The 24,443-nt window shown below is 43.2% G+C and overlaps 1 protein-coding gene across 3 annotated transcripts in view; it reads right to left on the bottom strand.

The window, feature by feature from the left end:
• Positions 1-21,263, bottom strand: part of CCNYL1 (cyclin Y like 1) — a 44,709-nt gene extending 23,446 nt beyond the window's left edge. For 2 of the 3 annotated variants that reach the window (XM_015110808.3, XM_015110809.3), the window contains exons 1-3: positions 20,781-21,263; positions 5,792-5,866; positions 3,786-3,820 (exon numbers count right to left, since the gene is read on the bottom strand). In XM_015110808.3, coding sequence (XP_014966294.1) covers positions 3,786-3,820; positions 5,792-5,866; positions 20,781-21,000 — 330 coding nt within the window. In that variant the 5' untranslated portion in view covers positions 21,001-21,263. The remainder of the gene's footprint in view (positions 1-3,785; positions 3,821-5,791; positions 5,867-20,780) is intronic. The other variant, XM_077957430.1, reaches the window with a different exon arrangement.
• Positions 21,264-24,443: the final 3,180 nt, after the last annotated feature.

The following is a 24,443-nucleotide window of genomic DNA, read 5'->3' as shown; positions in this document are numbered from 1 at the left end:
GATGGAGTTTCATCATGTTGGCCAGGCTGGTCTCAAACTCCTGGCCTCAAGTGATCCGCCTGCCTCAGCCTCCCAAAGTGCTGGGATTACAGGCGTGAGCCACCGCACCTGGCCACAGCAGATGATTTTTAATAAATCTTGAAAGATGAAAAAGACAATGGAGTGGTAACTGATATGGAAGCACAACTTTAGTGCCTAGAGAGAGTGACTGGAACAGGATCAAGTTAGTTTGTCTTGCAGAACCCAAGGCAAGCTCCAATCTCAAAGACACATGGCACCTTGGAAGGTAGAATGAAACATAAAACAAAACCAGCAAGGTCAGTTGAAAACATGTAGTTAGAGTCCCAGGTCCACCTGTCCTCCCATCTTATAAAGAATATATAAGGTCTGGGCTCAGAAATAGTAGGACTGAAATCTGAGAAATGGGAAAAAAAACTACACACTGAGAAGTAGAACTCTATCTCCCTTTTTCCAATTCTGCTTCTGAAAAACAAGCAGCCATGCTTGTACTCCCCAGGTAGAAAACTGGGAGAGTCTTCTCTGAAGAAACTGAACAGTCTCAGAAAAGACGCACCCAGCAGGGCACAGCGGCTCACACCTGTAATCCCAGCACTTTGGGAGACTGAGGTGGGTGAATTTGAGGCCAGGAGTTCGAGAACAGCTTGGCTAACATGGCAAAACCCTGTCTCTACTAAAAAAAAAAAAAAAAATTAGCCGGGCGTGGTGGCACACACCTGTAATTTCTGTCACTCAAGAGACTGAGGCACAAGAATTGCTTGAACCCAGGAGGAAGAGGTTGCATCTTGGCAGAGGGCGCTGAGATCACGCCACTGCACTCCAGCCTGGGTGACAGAAAGAGACTCTGTCAGAAAGAAAAGCAAAGGAAAGGACAGAACAGGAGAAAGGAAAGGGGAAAGGAAGGAGGAAAGGAAAGGAAAAAGGAAAGGGGAAAGGAAGGAGGAAAGGAAAGGAAAAAGGAAAGGGGAAAGGAGAAAAATAAGAAAAGAGAAAAGATAAGATAAGACCCACCAAGTAACAGACGGAGGTCTCCTAAATTAAAGGCTGGCTTGGCCTCCAATGTCCTTGCAGTAAGAACCACCAGTTAACAAAAGTCCTGCTTGCAATTAGAGAAAGCCAGGGACTATCACACATGTGAGGGAAGCCTCCAACAAGAGAGAGCAAAACAATAGGAAAAAGGAATGCATGGGAGTTGTGAAAATCCAGAAGCAAATGAAAACTTTAAAAAATTCTTAAAACACCCTCAAAAAGATGAAAGATTCAATAGAAGGGTTAGAGCATAAAGTAAAAGAATGCCCAACAGGTAGAACAAAAGACTAACTAGAAAATGGGAGAGTGGGGGGGCGGGGAGACAATTAAAGATCAATGCAGAAACACTGGTCTAAGAAGCTCAGCATCTAAATACTAAGAATATCAGGAAAAAGAAGGAACAAAGAAATAAGAAAATTCTGTAGAAGACATAGTCTGCAGACTTATTGGTCCCAATAAAAAGAAAAGGTCCAGGCTGGGTGCGGTGGCTCAGACCTGTAATCCCAATCCCAACACTTTGGGAGGCCGAGGCAGGCAGATCACAAGGTCAGGAGATCGAGACCATCCTGGCCAACATGGTGAAATCCCTTCTTCACTAAAAATACAAAAAAATTAGTCGGGCCTGGTGGCGTGCGCCTGTAGTCACAGCTACTTGCGAGGCCGAAGCAGGAGAATCACTTGAACTTGAGAGATGGAGATTGCAGTGAGCTGAGATCACGCCACTGCACTCAAGCCTGGCGACAGAGCAAGACTCCGTCTCAAAAAAAAAAAAAAGAAAAAGAAAAAAGAAAGAAAAGGTACATAGCAAGCCATATTATGAAATTTCAGGATCTCAGGGATAGAGAAGGCACTAAAAAGCTTCCAGAGACATGTAAAAACTGGTTACATGTACTGTATCACACAATGGCAACAGATTCAAGAATACCATAATGAGAACACAATAGAGAAATGTCTTCAGAACTATGAAATTTAGTGTGAACCTAGCATTTTATACTCTAGCATTTTATACTCTAGCATTTTATACTCTTATGAAATAGGAAGCTTTGGCCAGATGCAGTGGCTCACACCTGTAATCCCGACACTTTGAAAGGCGGATGCGGGTGGATGGCTTGAGCCCAGGAGTTTGAGACCAGCCTGAGCAACAGGGCAAAACCCCATCTCGATGGAAAAATATAAAAATTAGCTGCACATAGTGGCACACACCTGTAGTCCCAATTACTCAGAAGGCTGAGATGGGAGGATCACTTGAGCCCAGTAGGTTAAGAATACAGTGAGCCGAGATCACACCACTGTCATCCAGCTTGGGCAACAGAGTGAGACCCTGTCTCAAAAAAAAAAAGGCCAGGCGCAGTGGCTCATGCCTGTAATCCCAACACTTTGGGAGGCCAAGGTGGGCAGATCATCTGAGATCAGGAGTTTGAGACCAGCCTGGTCAACATGGTGAAACTCCGTCTCTACCAAAAATACAAAAATTAGCTGGGTGTGGTGGCAGGCGCCTGTTAATACCAGCTACTCGGGAGGCTGAGGCAGGAGAATTGCTTGAACTCGGGAGGTGGAGGTTGCAGTGAGCCGAGATTGCACCACTGCACTCCAGCCTGGGGGACAAGAGCAAGACTCTCTCTCAAAAAAAAAAAAAAAAAAAAAGAGAGAGAGAGAAAAAGAAATGAGAGGTTTTCGGACAGGCTAGATCTCTATGCCTGTCTATGGACCCTTTCCCAGGAAAATGTGCTCCAGTACAACTAGGAAGGATAACAAGATAGAGAGAATACAGAATCTAGGATTTAAGGGACCCAAAACAAGAGGAGTTATGTGAGATCCCAGGTGACTTCAGAGAGAGATCCCAGGAAAACAGGCACAGAGCAGGCTTAGGAAAAGCCCGTCTATATTTGAGGAGGATGACAAAAGGCTGAGTAAAGTTGTCTCCAAGAGAAAAATGGAACAGATGTGTTTTAGTAGATGGAAAATACTTTTGATAGGCATGTGGCAAATGCTACAACATTTGGGGGTGGAAATAGCTGTTAGAAAACAGCCAAATGAATATAGTCAGGGAATTAATTCCACAAAAAAAAAAAAAAAAAAAAAAAAGAACATGAAAGCAAGGAGACCAGCCAAGGGATACTCACTGCATTTGGCTGTGTGAGTTAGTGGAGGCTACGAAAAGAGACATGCAGACATGCTCAGATTTCAGAAATATTTAAGAGAAACAAAGGATGTACAAGAAGGAGACAGTAAGAATAACATATGACTCAGCAGTGAATAATATCTGTATAATCATAACAATGTAAACATCGATTACTGATTTAATTTAAAATATGATATATGTGGGGGGAATAGAGGAAAGAAAACAAGGTCACAGTAGAGTGAGGAAGCTAAGCTTTCACCTGCTATGACAGGAAGTCAACATATACTGCTAAAAATGAAGTTAACTATTATAATTTTGTTACTCGATTTTTAAAAAGATTAAAAAATGTACGCAAAAATATTTAAGGCAGATATTTATACCACAACCAAATTACTGAAATTTAACTTAAATGTCAGAAACCCTGAACAAATGGGCACACTAAGTCAAAGACTTTCCTGCATAAATTTGATTCCTAGGAAAATAGAAATGATTTAGAAAATCCACAAAAAGAGGCCCATACTAACAGTATTGGGTCCCCATTATATTTTTATGGAATCACAGCAGACATACTTTTAATTCAATTATTGATTTCTTAACTTTCCAACTGTTTACTTACATGGTTTAAATGGTTGCTCTTCCTCTTTTCTCGCACTAAGAATAAAAAAAATTAGCTGATCAATTCTGATATAAATGCCACAGTATAAAAGTAGTTGCTGATCATCTGATTACCAATATACAAAATGAGATAAAAATTCCATTTAAAAAATAATTTCCAACAAAACTCATCATTTAAATCATCTGGCAAGATGAATCCCATAAAATAAAATCTAAAAACTTAGTTTTACTTTTTGACCTAACAGATATTCTACTACATAGAAATGAAAGAATCCTTATGTACAAAAGAAGGGGGCAAAACAAATTATGCTTAATGAGAAATTTAGCTAATAGGTTTCCCTGTTGCATATCTGAACCATCATCCAGTAGTATTTTTTAATTCTACATTTAAAGGTCACTTAATTACCAAGATCTAACTGCTGACAGCTCTAAGAACCAGTTTCTGACTAGGTGCCAATCTCTAGCTGCACCACAATCCCTGCAAGCATCCTGAACCACTTACGGGTCATCTACTAATATGTTACTGAAAAAATAAACGGGTCTTTATACAAGTGGAAAGTAAACTACCTTAAATTTAAAAGTTAAAATGAATGTTAACCTAACTGAACACGGTATATTCAGCACATAAAATCATTTTAACAAAAGCCAGAAGAATAAAAGCTCCAAGAGGGACTTGGACCACGCTTTGTTTCCTACACTGCCTCTTCCTTTGATGCTAGACGAGTATCACAAGCACACACTCCTTACCACTGAAGAAAAAGGAGCATGGGATAGCTCTTCTTTTACTGCTTCCACACTCTGCATGTGTGAGAAGCCTGTGGCTCTGAAAGAAACTAAGAAATAAACTATCCTAACCAGAAATGACCAGCTCAAGACAGATGAAAGTCCACACAAGCTTCGAAAATGCAGCTTACAACCCCCCATTTTGTGTTGTGCTGCATTACTTCAAATATTACAGAACCCCTACTTCTTGTATTCTTGTTGAAATAAACTGAAAAACCTAGCTGTGTACGGCTTTTTAGCAAACAAATTAGGATTTAACATAATTTTAAGGAAGATAAACAGGAGTACAGAAAAATAAAACAGTTCTGATTCTCATCCTAAAACAAGCAAGGCAAGGAAAATGTACATAAGTTTCGCTTGCTGAGGCTAACCTTCTGGGAAACACCATAGGGCATGTTTACATTTACATTACATTAGGATGGAAAAGTTAATAGCTTAAAAGTTCTGAGTAGCATAAATTTGAATGTGATAGGTTCATGTGGTTAGAGCATTGTATAAAAGGAAGCCAAAATCACAGATTCAATCCCTGTATACAAACTGATTTTTTTAAAAATGTGTTCAAATGAAACCAAGCTGCAGCTTAAACTATCGTTCATCTTTAAAATGTACTCTTTTGGACAAGGGAAAGAGGTCAAAGAAGTGTGTAGAAATAAGTATAAATCCATGATACTGGTCGGGCGCGGTGGCTCACTCCTGTAATCCCAGCACTTTGGGAGGCTGAGGGCGGACCACTAGGTCAGGAGTTCGAGACCAGCCTGGCCAACATGGTGAAACCCCGTCTCTAATAAAAATACAAAAATTAGCCGGACGTGGTGGCTCATGTCTGTAGTCCCAGCTACTTGGGAGGCCGAGGCAGGAGAACTGCTTGAACATGGGCGGTGGAGGCTGCAGTGAGCTGAGACAGCGTCACTGCACTCCAGCCTGGGCAATAAAGGCACTCCGGCCTCTTAAAAAAAAAAAAAAAAAAAATCAATGTTACTAAATCAGGTGGCCATTAATTGCGTTGATAAAAAGGTGACAAAACCTGTAAATAGAAGGTCTACATGTTATTACTAAACAATCACAACTAAAAGAAAGTATATCACATATTAAAATAAGTGAACATATGAAAAGAAAAATTTAAACTAATACATCAGTTCTTCTAAATGCCTTCTATAATACATCCAATAAAATAGAAACAGTTTTCAGTCTTTTCCTTGGAAGGAAAAAACAGTTTTGTCTTACCATCTGTTTGAGATTTGCTCAGGAAAATTGTGCTTGCCCTTGGATGGTCAGAAGGGTTTGACTCCAAAGCTAAATCTATAGAAGAAGAGGAAAAAAATGTGATACTTTAGGTGAGTAGAAAAGATGATTTCTGAAATTAGATACACATCCATTGTAATCACTTTTAACAGTCTTCAGAGAAGTTTTTAGTAATAAATATGACGGAAATAAAGACAATACAGAAATGCTCCTGGGGAATGCAAAACTGTAGAATCTCTCCACACACGTGGACAAAACCAGGCTGTGTCAGAGACTTTTAATAAAAAATCTGTGCCTAAACAATCTGGTACAAATGTTACATGAATCATACACATACCCTCCCCTCCTTCAACTTATCAAATAGAAATATAACCACACTCTCCTCTCTGCTGCTATTACTAGCACATTTCAAGAACAATCTCAAGTAGCAGGCGATGCTGTGCCCAGTTACCGTTAGGCACTAGCTCAATACATCAAATATGGTTAAAACAAAGAGTTGTTTTTGGCAAATGTTCTTTAGACAATCAAATGGCTAATTCTAACTCCATTCAACAAGTGAACTAATTTAGTTAGCTGTGGTTTTTTGGGGGGCTATTCATCATGGCAGATTTAAGAGGACTGAATAGAAGTTCTGTGTTCTAATATACAGGAATATGTTAGAAAATTATTAACTTTTGCCCTCAATTTCTCATTTCTTCCTTCTAACAGTATGGTTAATTTGGTGTTACATCAAGAGTATGTTTTGAAGCAGATCTTAGGGCTGTTTCTAAAAAATTTTGCCCCTATCTATGTCATGATAAATCTGCCTGTAGTTCACCATGCACCAAAGTTGGATAATATATTTAGGTAAGATTACAAAACAGACTCTTAAATTTTCATGAAACAAACTTTGCCATTATATGGGATAATAAAAACTGTCATGAGGGGAAAAAATAAAATCTATGGTATTCTTCAGCAAAGTCCTTTTTTTTTTTTTTTTTTTTTGAGATGGAGTCTTACTCTGTCGCCCAGGCTGGAGTGGAGTGCAGTGGCACAGTCTCAGCTCACTGTAACCTCCACCTCCCGGGTTCAAGCAATTCTTCTCCTGCTTCAGTCCCCCAAATAGCTCGGATTACAGATGCCTACCACCAGGCCAGCTAATTTTTGTATTTTTAGTAGAGACGAGATTTTACCATGTTGGCCAGGCTGGTCTCAAACTCCTGACCTCAGGTGATCCACCCACCTCAGCCTCCCAAGGTGCTGGGATTACAGGGGTGAGCCACCGGGCCCAGCCCAGCAAGGTCCATTTCAAGCCACTTATCTTAACCAATCTTGTAAGAAACTGGGCCAAGATCCATAGTAACAGTTAAAGCGGTATTTCCCAAAACTACATATTAATATAATTGCTCTACTTTTTAAAAAGCGATTTAGTGGTCAAATGACAATATACTCTATCCCTGGCTCTTACAAAATCAAAATGCACATTGATATATTAAAAACTAATCAGTCTAGTAGTGATTACTGTCGAATTCAGCATTTCACAAATTTATCTACCTAGAATCCTTTTCTCTCTTCTAAGTAATTTGGTTAGAATCTTACATGAATATAATTTTGGGACTTCCTGGTTAAAAAGAATTATGAATCATCCTTTTTTTTTTTTTTTTTTTTTTTTTTTTTGAGACGGAGTCTCGCTCTGTCACCCAGGCTGGAGTGCAGTGGCCGGATCTCAGCTCACTGCAAGCTCCGCCTCCCGGGTTCACGCCACTCTCCTGCCTCAGCCTCCCGAGTAGCTGGGACTACAGGCACCTGCCACCTCGCCCGGCTAAGTTTTTGTATTTTTAGTAGAGACGGGGTTTCACTGTGTTACTCAGGATGGTCTCGATCTCCTGACCTCGTGATCCGCCCGTCTCGGCCTCCCAAAGTGCTGGGATTACAGGCTTGAGCCACCGCGCCCGGCCGAATCATCCATTTTAATAGTACTGCCAGATCACTAAAAACTTACATACCTAAACCAATTGCTTTATTCTCCATGGAAATTCCTTGACTGAACTTTATTAAAATGTTTTTGGAGAAAACTATTCTTATGTAAAAGACCCACACAAAAATTATGTTTAAAGTTTTTCCACATCTTGAAAAGATGATGTGACAATGTTAAGCTACTTGGAAAAATAAAATCACTTGTGCACAAAATGACAGGCAGAGACTTTCCCAACTGCCTCTACCTAAAGCTTCTTCCTCTTTTTTTTTTTTTGACAGAGTCTCACTCTGTTGCCCAGGCTGGAGTACAGTGGTGCAATCTTGGCTCACTGCAACCTCCACCTCCTAGCTTCAAGCGATTCTCCTGCCTCAGTCTCCCAACTAGCTGGGACTACAGGCATGCATCACTATGCCCGGCTAATTTTTGTATTTTTAGTAGGGACTGGGTTTCACCATGCTGGCCAGGCTGGTCTCAAACTCCTGACCTTGTGATCTGCCCCCCTTGGCCTCCCAAAGTGCTGGGATTACAGGCGTGAGCCACCACACCCAGCCTCTACCTAAAGCTTCTAAAAGGATTCCTGACTACTTCCTTTCAAAAAGAAAGCAAATATACTACCACCATTTGAATCTAAAAAATAACTAATGTTTACAGAAGAAGCCATATTACGAATCAGTACCCACGTCATGATAAATTTAAACAGGAATTTTCAATGGAAGTCCAGGAAAATTAAGTACCAAAATCAAAGAGAAGCAGGCTTCACACACATACCACTCTACCCACACCCACCCCCACCAAACCAAGATGTGCTACTATGTAATATGAATTTCTTAAATATAAGAAAACCAAGATGTGCTACTGTGTAAATATAATAAATATCCAAGGCGGCTGGGCATGGTGGCTCATGCCTGTAACCCCAGCACTTTGAGAGGCCAAGGCTGGCGGATCATGAGGTCAGGAGTTCGAGACCAGCCTGATCAATCCAATGAAACCCCATCTCTACTAAAAATACAAAAAAATTAGACAGGCGTGATGGCGTGTGCGTCTAGTCCCAGCTACTCGGGAGGCTGAAGCAGAAGAATCGCTTGAACCCAGGAGGCGGAGGTTGCAGTGAGCCAAGATCATGTCACTGCCCTCCAGCCTGGGCAACAGAGTGACACTACATCTTAAAAAAAAAAAAGCCTGTAATCCCAGCACTTTGGGAGGCCGAGACGGGCGGATCACGAGGTCAGGAGATCGAGACCATCCTGGCTAATACGGTGAAACCCCGTCTCTACTAAAAAATACAAAAAACTAGCCGGGCGAGGTGGCGGGCGCCTGTGGTCCCAGCTACTCGGGAGGCTGAGGCAGGAGAATGGCGGGAACCCGGGAGGCGGAGCTTGCAGTGAGCTGAGGTCCGGCCACTGCACTCCAGCCCGGCGACAGAGCGAGACTCCGTCTCAAAAAAAAAAAAAAAAAAAAATCCAAGGCAGCTAGTATAAAAGAAATGAAAAGATATAGAGAAAAAAGTCAAATTAGCCCAAGAAACAAGCTGGCACTCCCTCAACTCAGGGGTTTTAGGGTGGACATGTGACTTACAGCTGGCCAATCAGTTACATTTCTCTTGGGACTTCCCAGGAACCAGAGGATAAAGGCAGGGCTGTACTCTAGCACTGTTAGACAGCCAGGAGCTGCCACCCGTGGTTCCCTCTGCCATCATGAAGGGTGTCTTTTCAGGAGAGATCAACAGAAGAGCAGAACTGAGACAAGTTCTGAGATCACTTAATTCCCGGGTCAAGTAGTCCCTAATTGACTATGTGAATCCCTGGTTATACAATTTTTTTTTTAATTTTTAACTATTTTGAGATAGATTTTTTGAACTTGCAAGTAAGAGGCCTGGTTTATGAACAATACTGATGTGATCACACTAAAGGTGGGGATAGATAAAAGCTTCTAACTCATTCCTTTAATATCTTATGAACAGAAATTTGCAAGAGTCAAAATAATGCTTCATTTGCAAATTACAAACAAACAAATTACAAATTATAAACTCACAACCATTACTTTAAGTTGCTTTCCTTTTTTTTTTTTTTTTTGAGACAAAGTCTCGCTCTATCACCCAGGCTGGAGTGTAGTGGCCTGATCTCAGCTCACTGCAACCTCCACCTCCCAGGTTCAATTCTCCTGCCTCAGCCTCCCAAGTAGCTGGGACTCCAGGTGCATGCCAAATGCCAACATGCCCGGCTAAGTTTTGTATTTTTAGTAGAGACGGGGTTTCACTATGTTGACCAGGCTGGTCTCGAACTCCTGACCTCATGATCTGCCCGCCTCAGCCTCCCAAAGTGCCAGGATTACAGGCGTGAGTCACTGTGCCCAGCCTTAAGTTGCTTTTCTTTTTTTTTTTTTTTTTTTTTGAGACGGAGTCTCGCTCTGTCACCCAGGCTGGAGTGCAGTGGCCGGATCTCAGCTCACTGCAAGCTCCGCCTCCCGGGTTCACGCCATTCTCCTGCCTCAGCCTCCCGAGTAGCTGTGACTACAGGCGCCCGCCACCTCGCCCGGCTAGTTTTTTGTATTTTTTAGTAGAGACGGGGTTTCACCGTGTTAACCAGGATGGTCTCGATCTCCCGACCTCATGATCCGCCCGTCTCGGCCTCCCAAAGTGCTGGGATTACAGGCTTGAGCCACTGCGCCCGGCCAAGTTGCTTTTCTTATGCATGTTAAAAAAATAGCTCTAATCCATATACAAGTTACGTCTTATTTTACAAATGATCTCCACTCCAATGGAGAATATTTACTGTGCAATGGATAAATGATGGTCCATCAAGTGTTATTCCTATACTCTACTCAGCCAATCCCATATTGTTGCGGACTTAGGTACTTACAAAGCTCTGCTCTTAGGAGGAAAACCTTCAATTTTATGGTATTTTTAAATTATTTTTAAAATCTCCTTAGGAAAGATTTTTCACAAAAGTGGGATAATCAGACCAAAAGGTCAGATTGTTTTCATCACTCAGTATATAGTGCTCAGTTGCTTTCTAAAGGAGTTAAGGGTATATTAGGATATAATGCCACCAGTTATATCAGTTTTAGCTTTGGATGCTTAAAAAAAATTCCTATTGATGTGAATGAGGAACATCACCATGGCTGTAACTGGCATTTATTTATTTGATACAATTTCCTATATAACTTGCACTAACAAATACCACACAATGCTATTTTACAGAATGGACATTTAAGCCATTAGGCTGAGGCAGGAGAATTGCTTGAACTCGGGAGGCGGAGGTTGCAGGGAGCCGAGATGGTGCCACTACACTCCAGCCTGGCGACAGAGCAAGACTCCGTCTCAAAACAAAGCAAAACAAAACAAAACAAAACAAAACACTCCTAAGAAAGTTTGAAACTAGAAGAAATGGTTTTTGATATCATGGTTAGGGATTATGTCTAAAATTGTATTTTAAGACCCACCATTTTTGTATTATCAATTTAAATTGCAACTCAATTTGAAAGCATGATAGTATGATGGGGGGCAAGTAAGACAAAAAAAAATAAACTCAGGTCTTAATATAAACACCCCTCAGGAGAAGAAATCTGTAAGATCCACTGACATTGAACACTGTTTTTCCTTGAATCTATCAGCCATCTCAATTTCACAGATGTTAATTAAAAATGTAAAAATATGGAACTTAGAATAAATGAAATGCATTACTGAAGGCCAAAAGTGTAAAATTATGCAATTGTAAACTGTAAAGAAATGATTTTTCTTGTCAATATATTAAAGGGAGAGGGCAGCAACCAAGAAAGTAACTGACAGAAGCAGCATATTTCAGAGAAAGAGACTGATTTCAACATACTGATTTCAATATATCCCAATTAAACAGGAGATATCAGCAGTTTCTGGGCCAACTGCTGGGCATCTGTTTGTTTAAAGGCTTACTGCATTTACTGACCTGCTCTATCATAATGCACAATGTATTAGTCTTAGGTCCATAACACAAACATTTCAAACCTCTCAATTATGATGTAAAGTCTGAGATTTTATCTAAGTCGCACGTTCCACCCATCAGGTAAGTCTTACTTGATGGGTCTTGAGCTGCCCTGCCTCATCTGAGGTCACACAGTACACAGCCAAGCTCCAATCTCATGCTCACTCATGCCTTGTTTCTGCTTTCCCAGCTTCTGACAATCCCAAATCTGGTTTCCAAACCACTTCTCTACCTCCTTCTATGTCAGCGTTCACTCTTGCTTTAACTGACTTTTACTCCTCAATCTATGTTTTAGTGATTGTGACTGAGCTGTGACACTTCATATGCTATAGTATACCTTTCTCCCTTTATGTATTTCTGGGATTACAGATGTACTTCTTAATAGCACTTAACTCCTTTTTTAGACTTTTAAGAACATTTCTGGGTGGAGTGCAGTGGCTCACACCTGTAATCCCAGCACTCTGGGAGGCTGAGGCAGAAGGATCACCTGAGGACAGTTCAAGACCAGCCTGGGCAACACAGTGAGACCCCCATCTCTACAAAAATTTTTTTAAAAGATCAGCTGGGTGTGGAGGCACATGCCTGTAGTCCCAGCTATTTAGGAGGCTGAAGTGGCAGGATAGCTTGAGCCCAGGGATTTGCGGTTACAGTGAGCTCTAAGGGCAGTACTGTGCTCCAGCCTGGGCAACAGACAGAGTTGAGACCCTGTCTCCTCCAGAGAAAAAAAAAATAAAAGTCTGGGTTATAAGTACCTCCATTTTTCATTATCCAATGTTACTATTTTAACTCTAAAGCTTTATTAACTGAAAAAAAGGTGGAAAAATGGCAGTATCCAAAGAAGCCCATGAGTCATTCTATAAATTCTAATCCTATATGCCATATATCTGAAATTTACATTCTTGATCTATCAAGCCTTTTTTTTTTTTTTTTTTTTTGAGACAGAGTCTCACTCTACCGCTCCCCAGGCTGGAGTGCAATGGTGCTGTCTCAGCTCACTGCAACCTCCGCCTCTGGGGTTCAAGCGATTCTCCTGCCTCAGCCTCCCAAGTAGCTAAGACTACACATATGTGCCACCACGCCCAGCCAATTTTTGTATTTTTAGTAGAGACGGGGTTTCACCATGTTGACGAGGATGGTCTCTGTCTCCTGATCTCGTGATCCGCCTGCCTCAGCCTCCCAAAGTGCTGGGATTACAGGCGTGACCCACCACACATGACCATACCAAGTCTTATCTTTTTAAACCTTGGAAAACGTAGTCCCAGCTACTTGGGAGGCTGAAGCAGGAGGATCACTTGAGACCAAGAAGTGGAGGCTGCAGTGAACCATGATCACACCACTGCACTCTAGCATCAGCAACAGATAAAGACCATCTCAAAAACAAAAAACAAACTAAAAAACTTTGGAAAACTCAATTTACACCTCTCAAAGCCTGTCTTCTTATATGTAAAACAAGTATAATTCCTATACTACCTAACTCAAAATATAGTGAGAAAAAAATGAAATGCAAGAGCAATTGCGATAGGCCAGGTGCAGTGGCTCACATCTGTAATCCCAGCATTTTGGGAGGCTGAGGTGGGCAGATCACCTGAGGTCAGGAGATCAAGACCAGCCTGGCCAAGATGGTGAAACCTCATCTCTACTAAAAATATAAAAATCAGCTGGGCGTGGTAGCACATGCCTGTAGTCCCAGCTACTCAGGAGGCTGAGGCAGGAGAATTGCTGGAACCCAGGAGGTGGAGGTTGCAGTGAGCTGAGATCGTGCCACTGTACTCCAGCCTGGGCAACAGAACTAGACTTCATCTCAAAAAAAAAAAAAAAAAAAAAAAAAAGCAATTGCTATATACCACATAATGCACAATAAATTACAAAACAAAGTTTTCACAAATTAAAAGCAAAAGTGAACAGTTAGCATTTATTGGAAAGCCCATACCAAAATAACATCTTGAGGAAATATGCACTTTGGCTACCCCTGAAATTAAGGGAAAAACAGTCTCACACCACCACCAAGAATTCCTTTCAGTGTGGTTGTTTTTTCTGTCGCCCAGGCTGGAGTGCAGTGGCCGGATCTCAGCTCACTGCAAGCTCCGCCTCCCGGGTTCACGCCATTCTCCTGCCTCAGCCTCCCGAGTAGCTGGCACTACAGGCGCCCGCCACCTCGCCCGGCTAGTTTTTTGTATTTTTTTAGTAGAGATGGTGTTTCACCGTGTTAGCCAGGATGGTCTCGATCTCCCGACCTCGTGATCCACCCGTCTCGGCCTCCCAAAGTGCTGGGATTACAGGCTTGAGCCACCGCGCCCAGCCTCAGTGTGGTTGTTTTAAATAAGCAAATACATATTATTCGTTACAGTAATGTAAGAAATAAGATTACTGTTCTCCTCCTTGTTTTTTTCATGTAACATATCCTGGATATCTGGGTATCATGCCATAGCCATAGCAGTAAAGAGAGATTTGTTATTTTTTTTTTTATAGTTCTCCTCTGTGTGGATATAACAGTTTATTTTACCAGTTTCTAACTAGATATATTATTTCCAATATTTAGCTACTGAAAATAATGCAACAGAGCCTTATGCACATGTTATTTCATATTTATGGGGTATGCCTTCAGGATAAATTCCTTGAAGTAGAATTTCTGGATTAAATGTATTTGCAATGTTTGTGATTATGCCAAATTCCCCTTCAGACTCAAACCACTTCGCATTTTCACCAGCAATATACGAATGCAACTCTCTTTGCAGCCACACCAAAGAATGTATTGTCAAGTTTTTGGCTCTTCTCCCAACAGCAGAGAAGTCACAGCATAGTTTTCATTTGTATTTCTCTTAAGTGTGAAGCTGTGTTTAAGGATCATCTGCATTTATTTTTCTGTGACTTGTCTATTCATCACTTTGTTACCTACTTTTGCAGCTAGTCTGGTTTTTTTTTTTGTTTTTTTTTTTTGTTTTGAGACAGTCTCACTGTCACCCAGGCTGGAGGGCAGTGGCGCAATCATAGCTCACTGCAGCCTTGAACTTCCTGGGGTCAGGAGATTCTCCTGCCTCAGCCTCTTGAGTAGCTAGGACTATGGGTGTGTGCCACCACACCTGGCTAATTTACTTTTTGTAGAGGTAGGGTCTCAGTATGTTGTCCAGGCTAGCCCCAGCCCCCTCCGGGGCTCAAGCAATCCTCTTGCCTCAGTTTCCCAAACTGCTGGGATTATAGGCATGAGCCACTGTCTGGTCTTTTTCTTAAACAACTGAAAATATTGGCCGGGTGCGGTGGCTCACACCTGTAATCCCAGCACTTTGGGAGGCCAAGGTAGGCGGATCACGAGGTCAGGAGAGTGAGACTATCCTCACTAACATGGTGAAAACCTGTCTCTACTAAAAAATACAAAAAATTAGCTGGGTGTCGTGGCATGTGCTTGTAGTGCCAGCTACTAGGGAGGCTGAGGCAGGAGAATCGCCTGAACCCGGGAGGCAGAGGTTGCAGTGAGCGGAGATTGAGCCAGCCTGGGCGACAGAGTGAGACTCCATCTCAAAAAAAGAAAGAATTAAAAATATTTCCCAGAATTAAAAAAAATCCTCCAATGGTTTCCTATCACAACTAGAGTCTATATTCTTTGCCAAGGCCCACTATGTATACATGGACTTAACCCACCATAGTCCTGGCATCCTTTTCACTCTTCAGCAGCCACCCTGTATCTTTCTGTCCTTTGCCAAAAACAAGTTTGCTCCCATTCAAGGAACTCCAAAGTAACTATCCATCTGCGTGGACCCCTGGCTCTCGCCAACCATCCTCACAAGGCTCCCTTCTCACTTTTAGGACTGCTCACAGGTCACTTAAGGAGAGCAGCCATCTTTCATCCCCACAACCCCCATGTAACTGTCCTCCTCCCCAATCCATGACCCTATTATACTTTTTTCCCCAGCACCTCACCACCTCATTCCTGATTATTCATATATTATCTATCCCTAGCTCCCTCTAGAATGTAAGGATCAGAGTTAGGATGAGGCTCTGTCTTGTATACCACTGTTTGCCCTGAATCTGGAACATAGCCTGGCCACCTAAAAGTACTCAATAAACATGTTTCAGCACCCCCCAAAACTAGTCAAGTTTCTCCCAGTTTTCCCACATCTTGTAAGACTTCTTCTAACACTCTCTCGATTTGTCATCTAAGACAGCATCAAATCTTTTAAAGTGGTAGCTATTCAGAATTAAAGATGCAAGATAGGCTACCAAGAAACAAAAAATATTAAATGATGAATTCAAATGTCCAGGAAAAAGTCAACGCTAACTCCAATTTGGCATAAAAACATTTAACACTAAAATATCTTAACTACAAAAATGACTCAACCCACAGATTTAACTTAATTCTATAGGGAGGTACAAGGCATCAATCATCAAAATGTGTTTTGGTACCCTTGAAATCAAATGTAACGAGTCTGTGTATGATGTTACTATAAAAGATGCCCATTCATAAAGGATAGGTAAATGATACTCCAACCATCTGATGGTACACTAAGCAGTTATAAAAAGGCATGCAACAGAGCAGGGTGCCCTGGCATGGAAAGATATACTGGAGCACTCTCTGGATGTGAAGCAGTGGTTCAGGAATTTATTACATTATTTCACTGCTATAAGTTATGAAGCAGCTCATATAGAATGATCTCATTTTTCTAAAATAAAATGTTATATTCATACGCATACAAAAAAATCAAAAAGTCAATACCAAAATATTAATCAAAGTTAACTCACTATTCTGAGTATAATCAATGACTTTTCTGTATTCTCCGAGTCTTTTACATCAAACATATCATTATTCAAAAAAGCAAAAAAAAAGGGGGGGGGCTTAAAATAGCTACTGGAAAGAGGAAAGATCTGTTGCTCAGAGGTTTTTCCACATCACATTGCCAATTCTTTCCCTACCTTCACCCATCAAGGGAAGGGAATAGAAAAGGTCACTTCAGAGAGCGCCTTTAGTCAGCAAATTAGCAAACCTCCTAACGTCAGAACGTAAAAGGCTCTATGAAAAGTCGAGAGTTTAATAAAATTGGACAATAAGATCTTACTATCTTGTGTTACTGATACTACCGTCAGTTATGTTAGACATACCATTAAATAAAGGCATGGTAGTAGAAAATACTTTTGAGCCTATCTGAAATGTTTAGTAGGTTCTTAGGAGCATCTCTTTGAAACAGCTTGACCAGACCAGGCGTGGTGGCTCACGCCTGTAATTCCAGCACTTCAGGAGGTCGAGACAGGTGGATCACCTGAGATCAGGAGTTCCGGACCAGCCTGGCCAACATGGTGAAACCATCTCTACTAAAAACACAAAAAATTAGCCGGGCATGGTGGCACACACCTGTAACCCCAGCTACTTAGGAGGCCGAAGTAGAGAATCGCTTGAACCCAGGGGGCAGAGGCTACAATGGTGAGCCAAGATCACACCATTCCTCTCCAGCTTGAGCAACAAGAGCGAAACTCCTTCTCAAAAAAAAAAAAAAAAAAAAAAGGCTGGGCGCAGTGGCTCACGCCTATGATCCCAGCATTTTGGGAGGTCAAGGCGGCTGGACTGCTTGAGGTCAGGAGTTCAAGACCAGCCTGGCCAACATACCGAAACCCCATCTCTACTAAAAATACAAAAATTAGCTGGGCATGGTGACACACGCCTGTAATCCCAGCTACTCGGGAGGCTGAGGCAGGAGAATCACTTGAATCCGGGAAGCAGAGGTTGCACTGAACTGAGTTTGTGCCACTGCACTCTAGCCTAGGCAAGAGTGAAGCTCTGTCAAAAAAAAAAAAAAAAAAAAGAAAGAAACAGCTTGAAGAACAAAGCCGAGCAAAATTTATGTATGATTTTTGTTTAAGTAACAAAAATAATTCTTCATTGTAGAAAAGCTAAAATTTTTTTTTTGTTTTTTTTGAGACAGAGTCTTGCTCCATTGCATAAGCTGGAGCGCAGTGGCACGATCTCAGCTCACTGCAACCTCTGCCTCCCAGGTTCAAGCGATTCTCCTGCCTTAGCCTGCTGAGTAGCTGGGATTACAGGCGCCCGCCACCACATCCAGCTAATTTTTGTATTTTTAGTAGAGACGGGGTTTCACCATGTTGGCCAGGCTGGTCTCGAACTCCTGACCTCGTGATCCACCCACCTCAGCCTCCCAAAGTGCTGGGATTACAGGCGTGAGCCACCACGCCCAGCCAAATGTTTTACATCTAAGTAAAAATTTCTGTTTCCAGGGAGACTGATATAAAATTGTCTGAAATAAAGATACTAAAAGCAAACTTTCAATGTGTCTATACTTTATATTTGGTGTTCTGGCCATGTTTCTATGGAAACTTATGAATAATAGGCAAATGCCGAAATTGAGATTTCTATTATCACTTTATTGAATGCCACAAAAATAAATTGAGACAAATTGAAATAAAAATGTAACTGTCACACTAATATACAATGGTAAATTCTGTGGTTACAAATTCTCTTTTTTCAACTTTTCTGATTTAGCACTCCTTATCATCATCCTTAATGCTTAATGCCTGGCACCTTACCTTCCTTCTTGCCAGCTTCCCCTAATATCCCTCTGTCCAGGGCATTCTCAGCTTCAATTCACAGGTACCAGAACAAACTCTTCAAATTTATCAATCTGTTTATTTGATGGGTATATTTAGGCCATTTTGTTACCTCTAACTTTTATTCTTATCCACTGAAATGAATGTATAGACATAACACGGAGCCAGACAAGATGGCACACACCCGAGGTCCCAGCTATTTAGGAGGCTGAGGTGGGAGGACTGCTTGAGCCCAGGCCAGGAGTTTGAGGCCAGCCTGGTCAACACAGTGAGACTCTTTCTCTTAAAAAAAAAAAAAAAAAAAAAGAGAGAGATGTAAATGTTGCCTCTGAATCGTGTAAAACAAACTTTGAAAGGAACTAATCAAGACCGAAATAAGTTCTCAAATACAGGACTACTTTATGGGTAAAATACATGATGAATTCTGTATTTTTAAAAGTTTTTAAAGAACTGAACTTGGCATATCTCATCTCCATGTCAGTCTGAGAACTGAGAACCTCAGTTCTGTTCAGTGGCCGTCTTACATAGTCATTCCAGATATCTAACTCTTCATTTCTTCATTAGCAACACGGGGAATATACACAGGCCTTATTTTGGAAGGGCTAAATTAAATGTACATGAAAATATGTATTTTCATGTACACTGGGTGAGAGCCTTATTTGTGGCTCTCACCCAACACCACCCATCCATCTACTAACTGGTGTGTAAAATCACTCAGAGGCTTACCTGGCACCTCTCTAAGAGAGCATTAAGTTTTCACAAGTACTTACATGCTTTGTATATAAAGGTACAATCAATTAACTCACATAATACATTTGTTCATTCTTTCACAATGTCTGAATATTCCGCAAGGTGAGTACAGTAGTTCCCAGTTACGAAGGCATGTGCATTATGAAGCTTAATTATTATTTTAAAGAAATTAAGAGCCCAAGCAAAGTTTAAATAGAAGAGTTCTAACATTCCCTCTATAGTAATGAAATCTCTGGCATTTAAATGAAACAAAGAGCCCACTGGATTTAAACATCTTTATGACACAATGTTTTTCTACTTCAAAGCAATTAGTTTTTATTCAAGAACCACGCCGTTGCCCGGAATTATTTTTACCTCATCTCTTTCCAAAATTCTAGAGGCAAAAAACTAAACGTTTCCTCTCTCCTTACCCCTACCCCAACGGTTTAGACTCTGACGAACTCCAACATTCTCATCTTTGACCAGGATTCTATTGGCAGGACTGGGAAGAAGGAAAGGGGAGCCACGGAAACACTTTTGAGCAGGCAGCGTCTAGCATTTTAACTTCCAAACCATTACATTATAAATTAAAGTCTAAACTTATATTTTGTCTCTTTTGAAACTTTTAACCACGAACCACCCCACCTCTCTTTTGGAACAAGGAGGTAATGAAGTCTGTTAAGTCACCGGAGAATGGCTGGAGATGTATTTGTCACCGTGGGAATTTTAAAGCAATCAGAACTCGGTGGCTAAACTCTGAGTTAAAAACAACCGCTGGGCGCGGTGGCTCACGCCTGTAATCCCAGCACTTTGGGAGGCCGAGGTGGACGGATCACGAGGTCTGGAGCTCGAGACCAGGCTGACCAACATGGTGAAACCCCGTCTCTACTAAAAATTCAAAAATTAACTGGGCGTGGTGGCGCACGCCTGTAATCTCAAGTTACTCAGGAGGCAGAGGCAGAAGAATCGCTTGAAACCTAGAGGCGGAGGTTGCAGTGAGCAGAGATAGCGCCATTGCACTCCAGCCTGGGCCGGGGACGGAGCGAGATTCCGTCTCAAAAAAGCAACTTTTCTGCACCACTGGTAATAACCTCTCACACCCTTCACAGTTATTTTACTCCCACCCATTTCTTTCTTTCTGTGTTCAAATTATAGTTGGAAGGAATAAAGCAGCTTCTTTCAAGCCGACTTAACCTATTAGGAATATCATATAGTGTCTCCTATGGCAACCTCTATTTTGAGTCTAAATAAGAAATTCCCAAACATCTGGGTCTAAACTGTCGCGGGCATCAGCTACCTTCACGGATGGGAGAAAGGAACAATCAGACCCTTACCTGGTTCCTTCACTTAGGTACCATCTGGATGGGTTGAGGGAATGGGATGAGTACTCCGAAGTTGAGGTATTTGAGTTTCCATTGAGAAAAGGAAAACAATATGCCCCAAAAGTCTTAGCAAAGTCCCACCAGACAATGAACAGAGCTACAAACAAGAAGGGCGGCGGACTAGAGGATCCCAAGCCGGCTTGAGAGAATGGAAAGAGAGAGCAATAACTGGGCGTTAGGGTAAGGAGGAGGGAAAGAAACTGGCCAGACGCAGCAGTGAAAGAATAAAGGGTGGGGACGCGAGGCAGAGCCAGCCTTCGTCCCGGAGCCCAGCCCCGGGAAAACCGGCTACCGGCAGGAAGGAGCCCGAGGCGGCGGATGCCTCCCGGGGGACTCTGGGGGAGGCGGCGGGCAGAGGTGAGCCCGAGGGCGGATGGCATCCGCCGCCTCCTTACCTTCGGGCATCTCGCGGTCGCTGATGTGCTGCAGGTGGTGGCCCTCGCCCTCTCCGAAATCCAACTCGGCAGGCTCCACCGCAGCGGGCGCTACCGCCACCGCGTCCCCGGACGCCGCCTCGTAGATGTCGGACGCGCAGTACAGCTCCGTCGACCCCGCGCGCCGGCCCAGCTTGGGGCTGGCATTGGGGGACACGCAACAGGTCAGCGTGTTCCCCATGGGGCGCCTCCGCTCCTCTCCGCCGCCACCGGCGCCTTCGCTCGCCCCCTACTCCGCCGCCCTCAGCAGCCACCCCCTCCCCCAACAATGGCGCGGCCGGCACCGGCAGCCCCGGGCTACGCCGGGGCTGCACCGCGCAAGCAGGCGCCGCCTCGTCCGCGGTTCGCCCGCCCGCCCCGCGGCCCGGCCCCGGGCAGGGCTCGGGCCTCGGCCGCACCCCCGCCGCCGCGCTGCCGCCGCCTCCCTAGAGCTGACTCGTCTGCGAGGGCGGTGACCAGCCCGGCTTATTTAAAAGGGGTGGGGAACACAACAAGCGCTGTGAGGCGCAGCCACTGCCCAGAGAGAGCGCGGCTGGAGCTCCTCCTCCTTCCGCCGCCGCCTACCGACTGAGGGCCGCTGGCCCTGGCTGGTGCCTGCCAACCGGAACGCGACCTGCGGTCACCTGGTTAAGAGGAACCAATCATGCTCAGAGTTCCCCCTCCGGTGCCCGCCTCGAAGCCTGGCACGTGACCCACTGCCCCGCCCCCGCCTGGCAGCTGCCCCGCCCCTCACGCCGCCAGCCCGGACTCCGATTTTCATTCATCGCTGGCTGCTGGGAGCTTTCCGGTCCTACTGGAAGCGCACGGGCATTTGTAACTGGAAGCTGAGTCAATGATCTCTGTAGAAAGCCGTTATTAGTAAAGAGTGCGTTCCATTAGCAACTCTGTTTTTCCGAGTCTGACAACTTTCGTTTGCTCACTGAACTTGGTTACACCCAAATTGTTAACTGTTCTTGTAACTAAATGCTCCGCTCCTGTCTTCCAATGAGCGTTACTTTTCACCTGCAACGTGATCATGGCAACCCTGGAGCCCTGGTCCTACTCTCCATAAAGAGTTGTGGCTGTGGGTCTTGAATGAGACTCGAGGACACGTCACCCTTCCACTTCCTCGTCCATAAAATAGGGACTTAACTCGTCCCTGCCAACTCTGAAATGCTGGGACTCACCAACTCCCTTTTGTTGCCTGTTTCTCCCCTCTAGGCAGGGACTTCCAGATTTCCCTTCTTGTACTAAAAACAGCACATAAAGCACGATTTTCTCACGCAAAACTGAGAATCATGCAGTCGGGTACCACAGTCTTGATTCCGTGAAGATGAATAGTTACCATTTGGCAAGCACTATGTGCCAGTGTTCCAACTGTGGTGTATTTATTTAACCCTTAAAAACAATCCCGGCCGGGCGCGGTGGCTCAAGCCTGTAATCCCAAAACTTTAGGAGGCCAAGGCGGGCGGATCACGAGGTCAGGAGATCCCGACCATCCTGGCTAACATGGTGAAACCCTGTCTCTACTAAAAATACAAAAAATTAGCCGGGCGTGGTGGCGGGCGCCTGCAGTCTCAGCTACTCGGGAGGCTGAGGCAGGAGAATCGCTTGAACACGGGAGGAAGAGGTTGCAGTGAGCCAGATCAGGCCACTGCACTCCAGCCTGGGTGACAGAGCAAGACTCCGTCTCAAAGAAAAAAGAAAAGAAAATTGTCTGAAATCCTAGGAATGTCATTAGATACCATTTTGGATGATCTTGTAGACTTGAGACGATGCCTATTTTAAGGTACAAAATAATGCCTGCATTTAACAACAGACACACACAAAAACAGATATCTATGACCCTGAAAATTCAAGAATTTAAAAGTTGCTAACCAGGAAGATATTGGGAAGCATTGTTATGGAAATAGATTTTAAAACATTTTGAATGAAGGGAATATTGGAGAGAATTAAGAAAAAAAATTCTATTCTATAACAGTGGCAAGTCTGGGAGAGCAAAGGGAGGCAAGTAGGAGGAATGTGCTTTGAATTAAGCAAGAGTTTGATTCTGTCAGAGAAGCTGAGACTTTGTATAGGTCCAGAGTTAACTCATACATTCACTATCCATTCAATACCTGAGCTCTTAGCACATGTCACATAATTTTTAAGTGCTGGGGATGTTGCTTTCACCAAGATGAAAAAAGGCTCCTGTTCTTGCAAAACTTCCAGTAGGGAGTCAACAGACAACATTGGCCATCACCTCCACCTTCACGGCCTAGGATGGCTATTGATCTCCAGCTATTGGATCTTCATTTCAGACAGCAGTGTGGAGGAAGGAAAAAAGAAAGAAAAATTTGGGGGGCCGGGCATGGTGGCTCACACCTGAAATCCCAGCACTTTGGGAGACTGAGCGGGGTGGATCATTTGAGGTCAGGAGATCGAGACCAGTCTGGCCAACATGGCAAAACCCTGTCTCTGTTAAAAAAACAACAAAAAAAAGGTGGGGCATGGTGGCTTACACCTGTGATCCCAGCACTTTGGGAGGTCCGAGGCAAGCGGATCATGAGGTCAGGAGTTCAAGACCAGCCTGGCAAACATGGTCAAACCTTGTCTCTGCTAAAAATACAAAAATTAGCTGGGCATGGTGGTGCCTGCCTGTAATCCCAGCTACTCGGGAGGCTAAGGCAGGAGAATTGCTTGAACCAGGACCATGGAGGTGGAGGTTGCAGTGAGCCAAGATCACACCACTGTACTCCAGCCTGGGTTACATAGCGAAACTCTGTCTCAAAAAAAAAGCAAAAAAATTAGCCAGGCATGGTGGCGCCTATAGTCCCAGCTACTCGGGAGACTGCGGCAGGAGAATTGCTTGAACCCAGGAGGTAGAGGTGGCAGCAAGCCAAGATGGTGCCACTGCACTCCAGCCTGGGCAACAGAGCAAGACTCTGTCTCAAAAAAAAAAAAAAAAAAAAAAAAGAAGAAGAAAAAAGAAAACAATTTGGAAGGCCCACATAGCATAGTGATTACAAATCATTGGCTTAAAGCCTAGTCACATAGCCATACCTAGCTGCAGGGGAAGCTAAAAATTGCTAAGAGAGTAGATTTTAAGTGTTCTCACCACAAAAAAAAAAAAAATGAAAAATATGTAGAGGTAATGCATATGTTAATTAACTCGATTTAACCATTCTAGAATGTATTCATATGGTACCTCATAAATATATACAATTGTTATTTGTCAATTAAAAAATAAAATACTTCACAATTTTCACCTGAGTCATACTTTATTACCCAACAAACTAGAACACACTGAATTTTTTTTTTTTTTGCTTGAAGGGACAGGGTCTCACTCTTGTCACCCAGGCTGGAATGCAGTGGCATGATCTTGGCTCACTGCAACCTCTGCCTCCTTGGTTCTAGTGATCCTCCCACCTCAGCCTTCTGAGTAACTGGGACTACAGGCGTGCACCACCATGCTCAGCTAATTTTTTAAAAACTTTTTGTAGAGACCAGGTCTCACTATGTTGCTGAAGCTGGTCTTGAACTCCTGGACTCAGGCAATCCTTCCACCTCAGCTTCCCGAAGTTCTAGGATTACAGGTGTGAGCCACTGTGCCCGGCCAAATTTTTTTAAACATGTAATGTTTAAGCATTTAGAACATTGCTAAGC

Source organism: Macaca mulatta, chromosome 12 (genome assembly GCF_049350105.2).
Source record: "Macaca mulatta isolate MMU2019108-1 chromosome 12, T2T-MMU8v2.0, whole genome shotgun sequence".
Lineage (NCBI taxonomy): Eukaryota > Metazoa > Chordata > Mammalia > Primates > Cercopithecidae > Macaca > Macaca mulatta.
This window is presented reverse-complemented; position numbering and strand designations above follow the sequence as displayed.